We start from the raw sequence: 20,904 nt of genomic DNA, 5'->3' as shown, positions 1-20,904 counted from the left end.
AAATATATATCTCACTTGTTACATCAAAAAGAAACCTGACTGAGATTGTATGAAATCTGCATGGGTGACTATTTTGTCTCATTTTGAAATATTAGGTGATGCCGCTATAACAAATAGCCCTACAATAATTAATTCGTAACAACTCTTATTTTTTAGTACTGAAAAATATAATTAACCCAACAAAATAGAAAAAAACACCAAACGAAATTATTTATTCGAAAACATGACATGCAACTATATATCATCAATCTATATATATATAATGGAGGATCCAAAAGGCTTCTCCTTGGTGTCACATGGATGTCTTTAAAAAAAATCTACACAAAAAACAAAAAGTAACCGACAAAAGAAAAAGTTAAATATATTGAATAATTTTAAGACCCACAAGCACATACAGTTAATAATATACAAATAATTTTAAAATCATATTTAATAATACAATAAATAGTCATATCAATTATCACCTATTAATTGCATAGAAAAACAAAAAGATAAAAGCTTAAATTCTCCTTGGTGTCACGTGGATGCCTCTAAAAAAAATCTAGACAAAAAAAAAAAGTAACAGACAAAAGAAAAAGTTAAATATATTGAATAACTTTAAGACCCACAAGCACATACAGTTAATAATATACAAATAATTTTAAAATCATATTTAATAGTACAACAACAACAAGGGTTAATTATACTTTTCATCATCGAAAGATAACGATTGTTCACTTTTAGCACCCAAAGATTTTTTGTTACAATGTCATCATCCAAAGTTCTAAAATGAGACTTTAAAGGTACTCGGGCAGAGTTTCGCTGATGTGGCATTAAGTTCGGTCAGGAGTCCACTGACGTGGCATTAAATTAAAAGGTCATTGGTTAATGTATGTTTACGTGGAAAAAAATAAAAATAAAAATATTTACATATTGCCACATAAGTATCTGAAATTCCCAATATACTCCTCCCCAATTGTCATCTTCATTGCCTTTTCAACTGAATATCTCTCTCCCCTAAATTTCTCTCTCACTGTAGCTCAAACAGTACCACCGCCGCATTCTTCTTCTTCTACCGATTAACTGGTGTATATTGTCTGGTCTCCCTCTGTCTCATCTCTCTCTAAAACTCTACTTTCTCTCTCTTACCTCTCCTCTCTCTTACCGTTGTCATTGCCAAGTAATCCAAAATTTGCTATTCATCCACTAACAAACCTGCAACACAGCATTTAATTCTTGCAAATAACATATTCTTGCAAACAGATTGGGTTCAATACCAATCCTTGCAAATTTGTTGGTAACAGATTGGGTTCAATACCCGCCATCAAAGGGACCAAGTAGAGCTTCAATGAATGGGTAATTAAGTAGTGATACCCGTGTAACTCACTAGATCGGTTAATCGATAAGATTGACTACAATAAGAAACAATCTTGCAAATTAGGGCAAACACTCGTGGGGTAGCTCGGAGATGTAATAAGGTGTTGTGTTGGAGACAAGTAAATCGATTGATTCATCGATAAGCATTGGAGACCTGCAGTTTAGACTGGCATTGCCAGTGGTGACGAAGATTCCGACGCCGACCATGGCTCCGATTTCAGACTCAGGCTGCTCTGTTGCAGATAAGGAGATAGAGAGGACAAACAAGAGAAAGTAAAGGTTTTTATTCTTATTTTTTAATGACACGTATTATTATTATTTTTTCAAAAAACCTAGGTGGAATTTCTAAGTCCCATGTCAAATTGCCATATAAGCATATCCAATTTTACAAGTGTTGACTATTTGCCGTCTAAGCGTTGACCCTGCCCGTTACTGTAGTAATTCTGACCGAATCCCTTAAATGTCTCATTTTGAATCAATGAGTGACGACTTTGTAACAAAAATTCTTTCGGTGCTAAAATTGAACGACACTTATCTTTCGGTGACGAAATGTATAATTAACTCAGTACAACAAATAGTCATATCAATTATCACCTATTAATTGCATAGAAAAACAAAAAGATAAAAACTTAAATGAAACATATTCACAATATAGGTATAAAATAACACACAAAAATATACAATATCACAATAAAGTTCTAAGAGATACTACAAAAACTTCATGGGAAAAATGAACAATTTCAACAAAATTCCTAACGATATGATCCTACGAATTATGGAATTAGTTGTCAAACAACAATCAAATTATACAATTCAATAAACTCTGATGATGAAAAAGATCCAGTTTAGGATGCATTCTTAGGAGATTTCATAAAGGATGATCCCGTATAAGATAATCCCTTAGTGGATGATCGTACAAATGAGGAATTTGATCAAATGTGAGATATAGAGTACAACAAATTATATATTATATATGCTTATTGACATAGTATGAAAAATTGTGACTTGCTGACATAAGAAGCAATAATAAATGAGATGTAAAAACTAGGAGACAAATGAGGTGTGCTATATTTTTTTATAGAATTTAGAATTTATGAGATGTTTTTTAGTTATTTTACAACTTTGTTCAAAAAACCAACACAAACAATAATTGTTGAACTCTTAGCATATTTTTTCCTTATGCATTAAATTTTTCGCTCCCTCTTAGAAAATTATTTCGTAGCATATTGAGAAAAAAGTATTGTAGTTATTTGTTCATCTCACAATTATCTTCATTTTCTATAATTCAAGCTCTGTTATTCATCATGGTAACAAAGTATCAAAAAATTATCAAAAATCTTTATTTTTTAAATTAATTATGTACCGCGCGAAGCGCGAGCTTGCAACTAGTGTATATGACATGTTGTGGTTGCTAGATCTCTCATTCAATTCTTCCAACAATCATATATGTAATAACAAATTCGAGTTATTAAACTCGTGGTCATTAAAAAATTCTCGATCACTGCAAATTCAAACGTTCAAATCATTTAATCTAGTCACTAAATAGATTCCTCATAATCCGGGCATCTGTCATGGAAATGTCAACGTAACTGTATTTTTAACTTGGGTGGAAGTATAAGTTTCCTCCCAAAACTGAACTCCAGAAAAGCCTAACCCCATACCCTCAGCTTCCTTTAGATAGTCTCAATTGAACGAATCTGAAGAGACGTTGAGCAGTGCCAGTTTATCCAGATTTTTACTCTCAGTTTCTGTGTAATGATCAATTAGACCATTTATTTATCGTATTCGACGAGACCGAGTTACATAAATGGCCCCTGCAAAAGGATATATATATATATATAGTGACTGAAAAACAGCTATTCTTGAATTCTTGATTGCACTAACGTGTGTTCACAAGCAGAATGAACAAAAGTCATCCTTCCTAAAAACTCTAGCTCATAAAAACAAGTAATCTTTCTAGATTCAAACCATTTACTCAACTCTTACAATTATAGGAAATAAAATGGACCATCATAAACCAGAGCGGCCAATAAAGAAGATGAGCCAAACCTAAATCCAAAAGGTGGAAAAATTCCCCAATAATGAGAGAAAACAGCCAATGGAAATTATCATTCAAGCATGTTATGTAGAAATCAACTACAAATATCAAAATTCTCAGCACTTAAAGCATCCAAAACATGTTAGCTGTTTTAAAAATTAAAACATAAATACAACTGAAATCTTAAGGAAGTATCAACTTTGTTACTCTTTGCTTTCTGACCTACGATATGGCATGTATCTGTGGTCCTTCGAAGCATTTCTCTTCCTCCGTTTCTCAATGAAGGACTCAAGTTTGCCAGAAGCCTAGTCATATTACAAGATATATTATTTAGCTAAAACCAAGTAGTCACTGAGAACTGTTAATTTGTCACGACTTCAAGTCTTCTGAAAATTAAATTAAGAATAAATTACCTTCAGTTTGTTGAACTTCTCAACAAGCCTTTGCTTCCGTATTTCGGCTGAAATAAACATAACCAGGTTAGCATTAATGTTGTATCTGATATGCTAGTGTATTCATATCAGGAATCACACACAAAAGCAAAAACAGTACAGACAAATTGATCAACTGGCAGTCTATCATCTAAAGTTTGTCCTCAAATCCAAGCCTGAGAGTAACATTGCTAATAAGGAAAGCTATATAATTGGTGATTCCGTAGATCGACTCTGATCCCTTCTATTACTATTGAGCCTTTCTTCTAATGGAAAAACAATGTCATTGCAAGCAGCAAGGGAGTGCCACCCAAAGAGGCAGAGAGGAAAACAAAAACAAAATAACTTAACTGTTTACAATTTTTAGTCCTATCAAACACCACTAATAAGTTGGACGCTGAATTCATTGTCACAAGATCGAAAACCACAACCTTAAAGAGTTAAAACCGTCCAAAGCATTCCCCTTCACAGTCTCGATGCCTTCCAAGACCCTTTTATTTCTAACAAACCAGGTTGTAACAGCCTGCCTCCCCTTAGGCCTAGTGAATATTGTCTACTTTGGTCCCTTTGTTCTCCTGGACCCTTTGGCCCAGAAAATGCATTCACTAGGTTAGGATGTTTGGCCTTGTTATATGTTGAACTTCACATCCTCCCTTGGGCGATGTGGGATTTAGAGCACTGCCCACCTTTAGCGCCCATTCGGGCTGTGTGTGTGACAATCTCCCCCCATAAGGGCTCACGTCCCCATGAATCCCACACCTACTTACACAGGTTGTCCAGCAGGTGACCAAAGGAATCATACATGTCTTCTACTGTGACTTGATGATGCATGGAGCTGTCCATAACTTCAGTTCATCATCAACTGACTTCACCAAAGCCCTCGACTTCGAGAAACCTCAATGTTCAGTCAAAACCTAGAATTCTTATAGGCATAACAAAGAGAAACTTTCTTTTTCTGAGCTAGCTCAAGCAAACACTACATCTGTTTGACTTTGAAATGTACAAGACTGACATTTTCAGTAACTAAATTTTAGCCATGTTATCTACAATGCCCCGTATGTATGAATGAAAAGGACTCTTAACACCACTGATTGATGGTCCTTGACTAGATTTAGTCTAACCACAAATGAAATAACCAAAAACATCAGAAACTTAAACTCACGCTGCTACAATAACCATGGAAACAATACGGCTAAAGTGACTCGATACAGTATTCTTAGTATTATTTTTAAAATTTTTTTATTGAATCTTGTATCATTTTACTATTCAATGAATATAGCTCCCACATGTTGTCAAGAACTAGTAAAAGTGGTTGAAAATCCACATTCTGGGTTTTTAGTTCATGGTTCCAAGCAGTTAATGCAATATTGTCTCAATGTGTTAAGATGCAGACAGAATAATTGCTATGTGCATGCAGCATGCTCTGTGGGAAATTATCATATGTAGCATAAGAAATAGTAATAGTCACAACAATTTGCTTATAGAGAGAGAGATTAGTCACATTACATTTCTTAAGATAAAAGGGTTGTTTCCCTTTCTTTGCCGCTTCTCTTTCCTCCTTCTTATGCTTAGCCAGTATTGCTGCATCCCTAGTTTTGGTTGGCTCAGATTTCAGCTGTTTGTCCTGGAAAGATATAAAAGGATCATTGTTCACATATCTTTTCTTTTCTAAGTGGTGAAAAACTTTATTAGAGCATCAACAGGAACAACAAAAATTACAAGAACACGATAAGATACACCTATGCATGTAGTGCTTAAGAAAGTTTAGAGTAAATCACCTACAAGGCAAATCACTTACAATCAAAGATATGTGGTTCTTCAACTCTTCCTTGAGTTCTAAGTCAGGCGTTTTCTTTAGTTTCTTTTCCTTTTTTTCCAACTTCTTTACTTGCTTCTCTAGTTCCTGTTATACATAAATTAACCGGAAAAAAAAAATCAATGTACTGTCACAAGAAATTGATTACACATTTCCATATTAAAGAATTGAAGAATACTACCTCTTTCTCAGCAGGAAGGTTTTCCTCATACAGAAAACTGTATCTCTTCCTAAACCTACAAAATCCAAGAATAACTATCCTTTGAATTAATCTTTTTAATGGAAAATAATCCTTGAAACTAATATTAGAGAGTGAATTGAAAATAACCATTTATAGGAGTATAGGGGAGAGAGAATATAAAATCTACTTCAGTATCTTGCTTCATAAATTTTGTGCTGGATGAAAATGACCAAATAAGGTGATTAAAAATAACATTAACACATTGGGTAAGCACAAAAAACTTAGCAACTATTCACTTTCTCCATAAACTTTTGAATCTGAAAATTTTAAAAGATAAAGCGTTTGAGTTTAAGTGAACATTGAACTACACTAACCATTTGGAATTACGCCAAATGTGTGGGAGCTGAGTTAAGAGCTCGGGATTGTGGCAGAAGCCTAAAAAGGAATAAGACCACCATACCCTCTAATCCCTCGATCATCTTCTGGATCATGTGGAAAGAGAGAGAGAAAATAATCTTTTTTAAGGGTTTGCAAACACTTATTCATGTTATTAGGACAAATGGTTGTACAATCTTTATGCATTGGTTCATCAGCAACCCATTTTAGGTGAATGCCAATGCTTTGATGAAACTAAGGTAACTACGGGCATTTTACCAACTAACTTCCTCAAGTAAAACCAAATTGTAGTAATGCCAATGTTGAACACAAACCACATGGACAAATAAAATCTTATTGCTTCTTTAAAACAAGAAAAGAGAAAGTCAGGAAGAGATGTACCCCTCTTCATCAAGTGCACCGCACAGTGATTCAAAACGAGGATCACGCACAACCTGGGCAAAAGCATCAATCTCGAATCAACAAATTGTCCATGTTCTGATATATAAAATAGAATTATAGAACTAATCCAGTGTTACGTAAGGAAAAAAAATCATCACGATTCTCTCTCAAATACAACATGATCTTCTAGCATAGACAAAACAACAGCAAGCGGTGTACAATTTACTCCTCTGTGGATGAGAATAATCAAACATAAACTGGGAATCTAAGAACAGAGCTAAATCACCAAGAACAATACATCTGCAACTGTTTATTTGAGCCAATATACTCCTCCATTCCAAAAATAACTAAATCAAAAAGGAATCAATTTTAGTTCTCTATTACTATCCAACCTTCAAGATTATTTTATCATGCAAAACTGCCGAGTAAAAGATAACCTTACCCTTTTAGGAGCCTGAACAACCTCCTTAAATCGACTCACAGGCTTTTTGCAGCTAACCTCCATTGGCCTAAACACATTCAACATTCACCAACTCCCATAAATTATTATAATGCAACACAAAGAAATAGCATCTAAATTTCATCATTAAAATACAACAGCCATTCACCAAAACACTATTACCTATTTTTATTTGCCCTTCCAGCCTTCTTATCCTGCTCAGGTTTACGGAAAATAGTATGTGACCCATTCGAGCGTGCTTTTTGGAGCTCTTCAAAGGTGACATCAGCCAGCTCACGCTCTATCTCATCCTCCTTAATTGCAAAGAACACAACAAAGAAATAAACATACAAACTGAATTGACTTAAATATTCTAAATTTCAGGTTTGTTGAAAAAAATCCTATATGTTACCTCTTCTTCTGAAGATGACGAAAATTCATGTTCTTTTTCTTGGCCTTTCTCCAACTGGGTTTTGCTTGAACTTGCAATTGCATCATTGGTTATCCTCATTGGGACTTATACTTGGGAATGAGGAAAAAAAAAAAACACACACACACAAAAAACAAGCGAAAATCAATAAACTTATACAAGCATCTTTAATATCTTCAAAAAAATTGACCGAACAACCAATAACCTCAAGAAGTGAAAGAAACCAGAAACAATAGAAGAGAAAAAAAAATCGCAAGATTAAAGCAAAGTGTGCAATTGAAACTTATTTTGCCCCTAAAACTAGCGGTCCAAGTGTCCAACTAAATGTTTTTGCAAGCAAGAAACAGCTCCGATTGGGCTTGAAGGCGTATAGCCTTTAGCATGGTTGCAAAAATCGCTAGTCGGCTGCTAGGTGGTTCGCGGGGACTAGGGATTAATTGAATTAATCGGGGATTAATCGGATTAATCGTCTTGAGTTTTTTTAATTAATATATATATATATATGCAATACATATCATATATATATGTGTAAAAACACAATATAAATGAAAATAAAACCTTGAACACATACAGATTAATGGCAAATTATCAACCAGAACAAATAATTCATCACAAAAAAAAATTCAAAGTAAATTAAGCAATCATCATATGCAATACCAAACCAAATTTAATACTAACAGAGTCAAACACAAATTAAAATTAAACACTCCAGTGTGAAACATAAAGGCATAAAGCCATTAATTGATAAAAAAAATATAGTTGAAGACAGAGCATGTCTGTACTCTGTAATGGGGGCACATGTTTGTAAGATTTTACATACTATGTAAAAATAAGCATAATTTTCAATACCATGACATGTTACAACAGTTGCTCACGTACAGATGTCTAGAAATTAACTATTATATTCTATCTTCCTCAGGCACAACGGCAGATTGGTGGTCTGTCGGTGTCATCTTATTTGAACTGACTGTGGGCATTCCTCCTTTCAATACAGAACACAACAGCATAGAGGGTACAGAACAGCAGAGAGGGTACAGAACACAACAGCTTGAATCGAAGAACACAACAGCAGAGACTAGCAGATAGAGTACAGAACACGAGAGGGTACAAGAGTAGCAGATAGAATATAGAACCTGAGTCGACCAGAAGACTAGAACAAGCGACGAACAGGAACACCTCTAGAACCAATGAAGAGAATACAGAATAGCTCCAGCAGAGACTAGAACAAGCTACAGCAAAGAATAGAACAAGCGAATAGCAGAGAATAGCAAAGAACCGAGTCGAAATCACCAGCGCCTCAGTCGTTTTGTACTCCCCAAAGCAATCGGTTGCAGCAACAAGCAAACATACATATGCAAATTGTAGGGTTTCAAGCTATCTGCAATTGAAAGGTGAAGTCGCGTCGCGTAGAAGACTAGAAGAGGGAGTTTTTGGGCTGTTATGACTTGGACGAGAAACTGGGCCAAAAGTAAAAAAAGGCCCATGCCCAAAAAAAGAGACTAGGCCGACTAGCCCTGACTAATCGGTATTTAATCGGGTCACTGATTAAGTGACCCGATTACCCTCTAATCAAAGAGGCAGCCGGCAAGCCTCGACTAGACCGATTTTTGTAACATTGGCCTTTTAGAAGAGAAAATGTCGCTGGCTTACTTCTCGAAGTCAAAGGTTTTTTGCTTTAGGATTTTTTTTCAGCCCGTGGACGATTATAAGTTCACACATTGGTTTATGGCTGATCTTTTTTTGTGTTAAACTGATTGTTCAAAATCCATGGATGAAGCACCCGTGTATTCCAACCATAAATATTATCAGTCTCACTCTATGCTTATACAGTTATACTCTTGGCTTATGAATTTTGATTATCTTTCACGATATGCTTTTTATCTTACTTTATGTTCCAACTGAAATTGTAGATTATGGATATATATATATATATATATATCAAGACTATTCGATAACAAATACTGAATTTTTGCCAGTATGCCCTCTACTTTCAGGATTTTTGACTTTTTCTTTATGTTTGTAGTCATGTATATTCATGGTAGTGAAAACGTAAGATCGGATCGGAATCAGAGGAGTGTAAAATCGGAATCGCAAACTTGAACCTATGAACTTGAAAGCACAATATCACCATCTAAGATTCTAAACTAATGAGTCATGTAAAATCGTGGGTCTCACATGTCCCATATGATTCATATGAAATTATGTGCGTCCATCTCAGTATTTGAATTCAGAAGCATATCAATTACTTTTTATAACTTAAACTAATCAGTTATGATAGGGATTTCAGCAACTGGTATCCGAATTATCTCAATTAATGAATTATACGCATATAATTTCATGTGAATCACACGGACATGTAGAGCTCAGAATTCATTTGAATCATGTGCATCCAACAAACAGTGCATTAGAATTCAGAAGCATATCAATTATGGCTTCGAGGTTCTTAGCTTCAACAATCCTAGCTGCGTCTATAGAGAACCATATATTCTTCTTCTTATAATTATAATTAGTCATCCCACACCATTCACGTTTCTTTATACTGATATTATTCATTATTATTGAGGTGGTCAATATATAAGACAATTGCATGGCAGCTGCCAGCTGGTCTGGATTAAGGAACTGATCAACGTTGATACATAATATTAAGATAGAAAGGTATACGTAGAGGGTGTGGGTCATGAGGCTGCGAAATTGACTCCCGCCCAATATGGTTCATTTTAATTGGTTTATTTAATTCAATTCAGAGAAGGAGACCATGTTTGAGACCTCAAAAGTCTGAATTCTCATATAAACATCTAAATTGCACATTTCAAATGCGCATATATATTTTTATCATTGATTTGAAATATGAGAGACTCAAAAAAGTGGGTACATTGGTCATTTCACTCATCCACATCCTTAAATATATATTCACAAATCACAATGCCTTAGAATTATCCAAAAAAAAAAAAATTGTTTTAAATTGTTATTTTGAAGGAGTGCATAAAATAATAATAAAAATTACAATAAAAAACTTGACCGTAGTGGACTAAGAATCAAACATTGGTATATCGCTCTTTTCAAGGAGATACAATTCTTCGTTATCTTCATAACCGGTACACCTACGCTTGAATGGTTAGCCTCAAGAAATCTCAAAAGGAACACCAAGGGTCCGCTTGGTAGGTGTTTGGTGAACTTAAAGCTGTCAAATATGTTGTGAGGTGTTTGGTGAAGTAAAAACTGACGCTAGCAGAAAAACGATTGAATTAAAGTATTATAATATTAGATTTTATGATTTTAATACTTAATCTAATAAATAAAATTTGTATTAAAAATTTTTTTGCAACAATAATTTATAATTTTATTATTAAATTTAATTTAATAAATATAATTTATTATTAAAAGAAAATTAAGTATATTAGAAATTTTTTTATGTCAAAACTGAAATTAATTTTACTAAGTCGAAAAATATATAATATTATAATATTAAGTAGAAAACTGTATATATATTATTAAAATTGTGGGGCCCACATTAATTATTTATAAAATTTAAAAATACAATCATTACATGAGCCCCACAATTAAAAAGTTTTAAAATACTAGGCGAATCCTCCTAGAGAAACTCCTACGCGGAGCTTCTCATATTGCAACGGAACCGCTGCAAAATGTGCAGTGGTTCCACTGCAACCGCTGCACCGTTTGGTGCAGCGAAACAGCACATTGGTGTCATTAGCGAACCGAAAGCGGTGCCATTAGCGGAATTGAAAGCAGTTTTGTTGCACCAAACAGGCAGCAACTATTTTTGTCTAGATCTTCTATTATTTGCTTACTTCCATGCACCCGAGAGTTGCATCCATATCCAAATTCACAACAACTCAATAGTTGTCATTTACCATTAAATGCTATTTACCTTCCAAAAATGTTATGGATCCCAATCATTTCTGTAGAGGTCCATAAAATTTTATGATTAAATCAGAGAGTGAAGTGACACATTTACTATTGAGATTACTATAATCTCGTTTACTGGATCTCTATCACTTGTGCTTATCTTCTCTCCTATTTGAGAGATGAGAGTTGAGACTTTAATTTTTCGTTGAATTTGAAAGATTACATAAAGGGCCAATCTCGTAAGCCCACCTCTGGTCCACTCGTTTTCCGCTCGTGAAACTCAGGCCGAAAATAAATACACAAGAAAATCTTCTAAATTCTTTTCCCAGGTGGATACATTGCACATTTCCCAAAACAAGACGGTGCAGACAAAAGAAAAACATAACAACCCCTTTCATTCAATCACAGTATGTATCTTTCCAATTAAATCAAAACAATCAACAAAACAAAATCTCCAATTTACTATCTTTGACTATATTAATTTGTAAGTTTTTTAAGTTGGAATCTCACCTAAGTAATACACTTGTGACTTATCTCGAGCATGAATGTATCGATTACGTTGGGTTGTGTATTACCCTGAATTTATGACCCTCATTTTAAATGAGAGTATAATTTATGGGTTTTAAACATGTTTCAAAACAACAAATTAGGGTTTCAATTGTTGAGGTGTATGGACCAAAATTAAAGTGCATGTGATGGACTCCACATACACATTAAATGTTGTCTATACATCTCAGGAATTGGGATGGGACGACGGGACTTCTGTTTTCAAAATAACAAAACAAAAAAAAAATATCCATTAACTCTCTATCTTTCACTTAGTTCAATTACATTAATTAGTAAGGCTATCAATTTTCAGTTATGTTGGTGTTAATTTGAATGGTTAGAAACAATAAACCCTTGCGCTGACGGTTCAAACAGGGGAACAAGTATCTTGCTTTGCTTCATCATCCTTCAATGTAACTTCAAAATCATCATCATCAACAATGTCAATGCTTCTTGTGAGATCTTTAGCTCTCACAGCTTGCCATTCCCAATCGGTTCGAGCCAGGATTAACAGCATGGTTAGCACACACGAGCCCTGGGCGGCTAAGAGGCCGAGCCAGAGTCCTCTAAAATCAAACCCACAAAAGAAACTTAACCAAATCGCAACTGGCATACCAACCAAGTAAAAACAACCCAAATTAATGTTTGCTCCCATTTTAGGCCTGGCAGTACCTCTCAAGACTCCACAACCTGTTGTTTGTGGACAATTCCCAAGCTCACATAGTCCAATGATTGGTAAAACCATGGTTGTTAACTTGATAATCTCTGCGTCTTTTGTGAACATACAAGCCCAAGTTTTTCTAACCATGACTGCAAACAACAATGCTGTGAATCCCAATATGAAGCTTGTGGAGAGACCAACGATTGCAGCAAGTTTTGCCTTGTTGGGATTGTTAGCACCTAATTCATTTCCAACCCTAGTTGACACGCCAAAACTCAACGAAGAAGGAAAAATGTATATCAGTGATGTTGTCTGAATCAATACTCCCATTGAAGCGACCGTGGCTTGCGGATTCAACAACAACCCACATAACAGAATCATGATTTCATACCACCACCACTCGAGGCAAACCGAAATGCAGCTCGGAATCGCTAGATTCAGCAAACATTTCCACCCTTTGAAGCATTCCTTGGAGAATCCACACCAGGTTTTCTTGTAAACTCCAGAGATTGTAATGTATACAATCAATGATCCGACTAGATTGAAATTAGTCCAAACCGCGCTCAATGCAACTCCTCTGGCGCCAAGATTGAGCCAAGAAACTAGAAAGTAATTAATCGGAATGTGAAGGAAGATTGCTAATGTAGCACAATATGTTAGAGGCAGAGTAATTGATTGTGTCCTGAGATATATCCGCAGAGGATGCAAAATCGACAGCGCGAGAAGATCCGGTAACGAATAGAGGAGATAAGATTGAGCCTCTGTTGCTATATAAACTTCTTGGTTACAAAGAATGAGAATCTTTTTCATGTTGAGCCATAAACATGCAATAGGGATTGAAGTCAAGAGAAGCAAAAGCACTGTTCTTTGCATCGTGAGGCCTAAAAGTTTGAATCTTTTAGCACCAAAAGCTTGACCGCAAATTGGTTCCATCCCCATAGCAAGGCCGGAGAGGATGGAGTATCCGGTGATGTTACCGAATCCAATAGCCAGCGATCCACCGGCCAACGCGAGATCCCCAAGACGGCCAAGAAAGAGCATTGAAATCATTGAGCGAGAGTACAACAATAGACCTGTAAGTATCATAGGCAGAGCAATATTGGCAATGCGTTTTGCTTCTTTGATCACAAGCGAAAGTTGGGTTCTTTCTGAACTTTGTTGATGAATTGAATCTGGGTTTTTGTAGATCCATGGATTGGTTAATGGGTTTTGAAGATCATCATCAGATGAAGACTTGCACATGGTGAGAAAACTACTACAAAAAACAGAGGAGTTTGAAGGAATGTAGAGAGAATGAGATTTTAAAGACTCTGAGATTGTGGGTGGTCCTTCTAGGAGTTATAAATTGTTGGGATATAAATGGAATTTAGTTTTCTAAAGATATGAATTCTTTAAAGCCAATTCTCCACAGGCGTCCTATTTGACTGACAATGTTGTTACTGTTGTTGTCTGCAAGAGAAAGTCGTACATTCATACAATGAATAGAGAGAGGACAAAAATGTCAGGGATCCCGATAAATAAGATTAAGTTATTCATCTCGTCTCTTAATTAATATAAGTTTAGTAGCGTATAAAGCCTGATAATTGAATTAGAGAGTGACATGTCAATCAGTTGGATGACTTATATCCTTATCACTTTTGGAGAGAGAAATAGCTATAAAGAGTAACGGTTTCATATAAAGAGTCGATATTTATTGCAAACCTTAATTCAAACTTAAATTTCTTGTTTTCCATGATTTATGAATTTTAATTATGGCTTTTTTTGGGGGTTAATTATTTATTAATAAAATTAATTAGTATTTATTTTTTTTCCTGGGCGACGATATACAATATGTGTGCTTGTAAACGGAGACAAAATAGACTGAGTATGGACGGTTGTAGTGTTGGACCCATTTGTGGATATGATCATATGATGGCTTGACTTATGTATTGTACTATTGATCCTACAATTAATTTGTTAGACCACTACCATTTTAGGCATCATTTCTAGAAATGTACTAAAATGTAGAAATGTAGACATGCGTATGCAATATCGTACTATCAATTAGGTTATCTATATATACACATGATCTTCACCACACTTTCTCATCTAGCTATATGCACAAAACTCGCATGACACAACAAGTATTGGGAGTGAGTGCAGAGTTAGAGCTTGTTTTGATTGATGTTTTGCGGAGTTAAATGAAAAGGATTAAAAAGGGAAAAGGGAGGAGTAACTTTCATTTTACTTGGATTTTAGGAGAGACAGTTAAGTGAGGTGAAGAAGGCGGAAGTTTCTACTCACTTAGGCATTGTTTGGATTGAAAAATAAAGAGTTAAGTAGAGTTAAGGAGTGAGAGTTATGAGAGGGGGACTATTTTCACTCACCCTTGCTTGGATTGAAAGTAAAATTAGAGATGTGAGTTGAGTGATAGATGATTTAGCAAATAATAAACAAAATTTTCTCTTATCTCACAAATCCTCAAATTGAGGGGTCATAAAATGTTGAGTTAGAGAGTTAAGTGAGGGGGGAACATCCCCTCTATTTCACTCCACTTAACTCTCTCTTCTTCAATCCAAATAAGGTGAAGTTACTCCTCCGCCTTAACCCTCTTCACTTAACTCTCTAAAATTTTAATCCAAGCAAGCCCTTAACTCTCCAACGTAACATTTTGTTACCCCTCAAATTGGGGGGTTTGTGAGATAAGAGGAAAAATTGTTAGTATTTCCTAAATCATCCCCTTAACTCACATCTCTCGCCTCTCATTAACTCCCATTCACTCTACGTGCTATCAAAGTAAGGGCGAGTCAAAGTAGTTCCCTTCCCATAACTTCCCTCACGTAACTTTCCCTCCATTAGCTCTACTCCACTCTTCAGTTTTCAATCTAAGCAAGCCCTAGTTCTCATACCATATTTAATTGTCTTTAAACTCAATAAGTTACCTAACTTACTCAACGACCACAAATCTATTCATTTAAATACATTCTAGTAGTGTATATTGCATGAGTCACGCTATAATACAGAATATAAAACAACTCAATAAGTTAACTTGTTAGGTGATGTCAAATATATTGATTTAAGGACAATCTAAACGCATGTAGAGTACACCAGAAAAATTTTATTGCATGTCTCTTCTCATGCCGCCGCAACTAATCGAATTAAAGTAAACAAACACCGGCAAAAGCACGCATTAATGGATTTACATTAAAATTTAAAATGTGGGATGTAGGTATGGGTGTAGTTAGACCCTAAATTTTTCCTAATATTTGGATAAATGTGGCATGAAAACGCACCGAAAGAAACGCCGTGGTTTGTATGGTCCCGGAACCATGAGTTGACCTAACTTTTGTCTTCGCCTTAGCATGCAATCCATGCAGGCTAATATAATTTTTGGTTACAAAAAGATTTTAGATTTTTTATTTTGATGATTGAATGTTCAAATGTTTCAACATGATCATTAAAAATAATAATATGTTTCATTCTATAGTCACTTTTGGTGACCATGTTGAAACAGTTAAACACTAGAATAATGATCATATTGAAACATATTACAATTTTTGGTGACCATGTTGAAACATTTGAACATTCAGTAACCAAGATGAAAAATCCAAAATCTTTCAATGATCAAAAATTGTATTAACCCCAATCCATGCACTCTGCACATATTTGTGCTGTATGCACTAACCTTCGCACATCTCTACTTGTTCTGTCATAAATCCCACCCCAATCATCACAAACCAATATGGGAAAATTCTATGCTAAATCCCCTCATTTTCTAACCCCAAAAGACTCCCAAATCTATGTGGTATTAAAGTAACCATTAATTAAAAATACACATGTAAGATCCACTTCACATTCAACACTCCACATTAAATGAGGGGTTTTTGGGATCATTTTTTCAAAGTCTAAAGCATTATCCTAAGAAGACTTTTGGACTTTTGCTCACGTAATGTTTTGTTTCAAACAATAACATACGATCTCAGATTTGTAGTAATATTGAAACAAGTAGCATACGATCTTAGATCTGCATGATCTCAGATCTGAACTCAGATACATCTCAGATCTAACAAGATGAAGATGAACACTAACACTAATAAAAATAAAATGAATAAGAATAAGAATAAGAAAATGAAAAAGATGATTGTAGAGGTACAATGGTGGTGGAGAGCGAAGGTGGCGGCGGCAATGGTGGAGATGGAGGTGGACAGTGACAATGGTGGAGATGCAGATGGAGGCAAACGTGGCAATGGTGGAGATGGAGAGTAAGTGTCTTAGATCTAGGTATTTTTAGATCCATGCCTAGTGAAGAAGAAGGACAGATGTGAGATTATGTAATTATTAATTTTTAAATAGGTACTTACATGAAAAAAAATGTACTTAGATGGCTAAGTGTTTTTTTTTGACCTAAGCGTCCAACTTTCATAAAGTGAGCAATAATATGTCATTTTCCGAATCAATATTGTCCACTTTGGATTATTCGATTTTTGTAGACACATTGGGCCCACACGGCTTTTTATTCTTGGACCATTTCATTTAATGCTACTTAGGCCCAATAAAATGACATTGGTTGTGTGAGAAGGTGTGGGTCTTTACATATAAATCACATCACTTTGACTTATCCAAGCGATGTGGAACGACAACACTCCCTTGCACTTATAGACTGGGTTATGTCAGACCCAACAAGTGTACAGATAGAGGCCTGTTTAATTGGACCAAGAAACTGCTCTGTTATCATGTCATAAATCTCACCCCACTCACTACCAATCAATATTGTCCGCTTTGGGATATTCGGTTCCAGTGGATGCATCGGGCTCACACGACTTTGTTCGTTATGGGTTGTCTCACTTAATGATACTTAGACCCAAAGAAAAGTTCTTGGTTGTGTGAGAAGGTGTGAGTCTTTACTTATAAACCACTATTACTTGGACTTAATCAAGCGATGTGGGGCAACATGTTCACGATTAGTACTTCCTATGGAAATACATATATCTACCAGTTTCATACTACAAAGAGATGTCTTATTCCAAAAATGTAAATGGGAACTCAAAATTCTAACATGAGAATGTTATAACCTCGGGCGTTCCAACTGCATACAATTAGTACTTACTCATCGTGTGAACATATATTAATTTCTACTTTTCTAGTGACCACTCAATATGGTCAAATTTGAAATTTGACTAAAATTGCACTAAAAGCAATTAAGGCAAACACAAATCATGGCGTGACAAGAGCGAGTGCAAAATTTTTCAAATCCCTGCATACATATCCAAGACTTAAAACGAAAATCAAATTAATTGGGTTTTTCACATCGACTCAAAATTCGATAGCAACACAACTTCTTGTGTACTATTGGGTGTTACGGTGGTATAGTGGCCGAGAAAATTCTACATAGAAAAGTATAAACTCAGTAGTTTTGATACTTTTTTTTTTTTTACCAATAGCAACAACATACAAGGTTTCTGAAACCTTTGGACGTATATCTGATATAAGCCTAAACTTGGACAGTCAAGCTCACGCACCCATAAATTTCACAACTGACAACAGAGTAATTTGGGTCAAAATCTAACACGTGGCCACAAAGATACTCATTTAAGGACACTCTAACAACTTATATTGCATGAGTCAGGCTATGATCACACTTTAATTCCGGCTCATACAAAGTTTGAAGAACTTTATCTCTCATCATCATCATCATCATTCGAGCCTTTATCCCAAAAGTTTAGGGTTGGTTAAACAAGTCTATGAGAACGTCATTGGAAATCCACCACATGTATTTGTTTTCTCCATTCATTTCTATAATGAATTATACATTCATCCACATCTATTAAATTCATATTATTTCTTATTACTTCAAGCCATGTCTTTTTAGGTCTATCTCACTGCCTCCTACTCTCTCATTCCTCCTCAATGACGCACCGCTATATCTACGTTGGACATGTCCATACAATTTTAAACAATTTTATCGTAACTTATCTTCAATAAATGCTACCCTATCTTAGGGTTAGACCCTAAAATTGTCTAGCTATTGTTTTAGGATTAGACCCTAAATTTGTCTTAATATATTTGGAAAATGTAGTATGGTCCCGGCAAAAATGTATTGGATTCGACTTTGTCTTCACCGTCATCTGTCCAAAAACTGTGCATATGGACTCGGACACACTATAATGCAATAATAAGCTAGTTTTTGTTCTAGTGCACTAGAGAGAGGACTCACATATCCCATATATGCCACATAAATTACACATATATAGAGTGAGTAGAGAGTAACTATGCCCTAGTAATGAGACATGAACCTTTTGCATGTCAAGAGAAAAATACTAGTATGATTTTAGCTTTCTTTTCTTCTAGGGATTAGTATTTGCGTCGGCCTTATTCATTGGATATGTTCCAAGGTTCTTTTTATGATGCATGTCGGTCGTCATGGACATTGTTTACACGGTTTGTATTGTCAAACTCTATTTTTTTTAGTCAAATCCCATTAAATGCATCATGACGAATAGGGTTTTGGGTGGAAACGGTGCACTATGTATATTTTCTGGGATAATGTGACTTTTGGTGATGGAAAAATATGATCCAATTGAACTTTCCGACTGAATTTTCAAAAATGTTCTAACTGGGAATCAAAAGTTGAAAACTATTTTAATTACACATATGGATAGATTTTTCATTATTTGAACAGTAAACTCGTCGATATGGCATAAAAATCAAATTATGAAATCTACTCAAGCAGTGAGAAATCTACACGTATGTTTATATTGGAATGTTTTTCAACTTCGAATTTCCAAGTTGGAACGTTTGAAAATGCAATGATCAAATTAAACTGAATCATATTTTTCAGTGACCAAAAATTATATTACCTGTCTTGTCTCATCTTTTGCTATACATGCCCTAATTTGTTTTTTATGGCCCAAATGGCCACTTGTTAGAAACTCCCAAAATGGATACAATTAATTTATTCTTAGTTTCTGACAACCAGGCACCGACACATCCAGAAACAAGACTAGCTACATACACCTGCAAATCAATGAAGTAACCGTAAAAGTCAAGGGCATGAATGAATTAGATTTAATATGAACAAAGAAAGAAATGTGAATTCTAGGCATTAATTATTATCCTTTATTGTCTTTTAGCTATGGATATACATATGCATGAATCTTTTAGTTTCACACCGAAAATTCTCGGATGCCGGGGTCTGCTATAAAAAAAATTACAGCAGACACTGCTGCAATGTCTAGAAAACAAAAGTTTTTTTTTTTGAAAACAACGATGTGTTTAAATTGGGTTTATAAGTCTAATCATATTTCTTTCTCAAAACAAATAATTAAATAAGACAAAGAATGTTTCGGGTTTATATTTAACGATCTAAAAATTTTATATTTTTTTACGTTCAATTTAATTTTTGTTTGGAAAAAAAATGATTGAACTCGTAAAACAATCAAAAAAATATTTATGATTTAAAAAAAATAAAAACTTTTGATACCACAAATCTTAATTATAGCGGGATCCACTGCAGAAACATTACAACAGTACCCTGTCACCCAAAATCATCACATGATAATAGTGTAACCTAGGACTTTCCAACTATCAACAGAAGTACGATTAGTACGTACACTGCGAACATGACGATCACGAGCACATGTTAGAATTTATACTTTTCTCGTACAATCGATATGGTCCAATTTCAAATTTGACTCAAATTGCACTAAAAACAAATAATTGATCTATACGTGCATGAATATGGATGTTCCTTTGATGCCAAACACGAATCATGCATGACAAAGAGCCAAATACGTCCACATTTTGTGCAATATTTTTCCAAAACCCTACATATCCAAGAGTTGAAAAGCAAACCAATAAAAATGGATTCAAAATCCCAAAGTAACACAACTTGTTCGGTATTGGGTCTTATATACGTCATATATATATAGATATAGGGCCAGAGAAAATTCTAGATGGAAAAGTATGTATCACCAATGCCATTTCTTGCTTGACTCAACCATGAACTCCCAACTCATTCAAAACCTACAATTTGATTTGATTGGGTTAATGGCAATTCAATGAACCTTTTCACAAAGATCATGCATGTCAACATATATCGATTCACAAAGATCATGAGTAATTGTTATCAATTATTGTATCTAGAAACATGAAGAAAAGTACACGTGCAACTGAATCTTATGGGTTTAATTTGTGGTATTAACAAAAAAGTTAAAAGTCTAATGAAAATTTGTTCCCGTGATGAAGGCATATATATATATATATATATATATAGACGTGTAACGACCGGCAGGGTTTTTGGCTGTCTTTGTTGATTCTTACACCTTTTTAGGATTCATTTTCTGAAGTAGGGTACATTTGATTTGATTTAGATTCTTGTAACTTC

The 20,904-nt window shown here is 34.8% G+C and overlaps 2 protein-coding genes across 2 annotated transcripts; both read right to left on the bottom strand.

Moving 5' to 3' along the window:
• Positions 1–3,386: 3,386 nt before the first annotated feature.
• LOC119987144 (ribosomal RNA processing protein 36 homolog) lies at positions 3,387–8,898 on the bottom strand. Its single transcript, XM_038831937.1, has 10 exons — positions 8,602–8,898; positions 7,451–7,560; positions 7,222–7,352; positions 7,042–7,108; positions 6,600–6,652; positions 5,823–5,877; positions 5,624–5,728; positions 5,332–5,449; positions 3,808–3,854; positions 3,387–3,699 (listed from the first exon to the last, which is right to left on the bottom strand). Exons 2-10 carry the CDS (start codon positions 7,547–7,549, stop codon positions 3,598–3,600), a joined length of 777 nt encoding a protein of 258 aa, XP_038687865.1. The 5' UTR covers positions 7,550–7,560; positions 8,602–8,898; the 3' UTR covers positions 3,387–3,597.
• Positions 8,899–12,018: 3,120 nt separating this feature from the next.
• Positions 12,019–13,865, bottom strand: LOC119987140 (protein DETOXIFICATION 49-like). The gene has a single exon (XM_038831933.1). It carries the CDS (start codon positions 13,782–13,784, stop codon positions 12,249–12,251), a length of 1,536 nt encoding a protein of 511 aa, XP_038687861.1. The 5' UTR covers positions 13,785–13,865; the 3' UTR covers positions 12,019–12,248.
• Between the last annotated feature and the right edge of the window lie 7,039 nt (positions 13,866–20,904).

This window comes from Tripterygium wilfordii, chromosome 20 (assembly GCF_013401445.1).
Source record: "Tripterygium wilfordii isolate XIE 37 chromosome 20, ASM1340144v1, whole genome shotgun sequence".
Classification (NCBI taxonomy): Eukaryota; Viridiplantae; Streptophyta; class Magnoliopsida; order Celastrales; family Celastraceae; genus Tripterygium; species Tripterygium wilfordii.
This window is presented reverse-complemented; position numbering and strand designations above follow the sequence as displayed.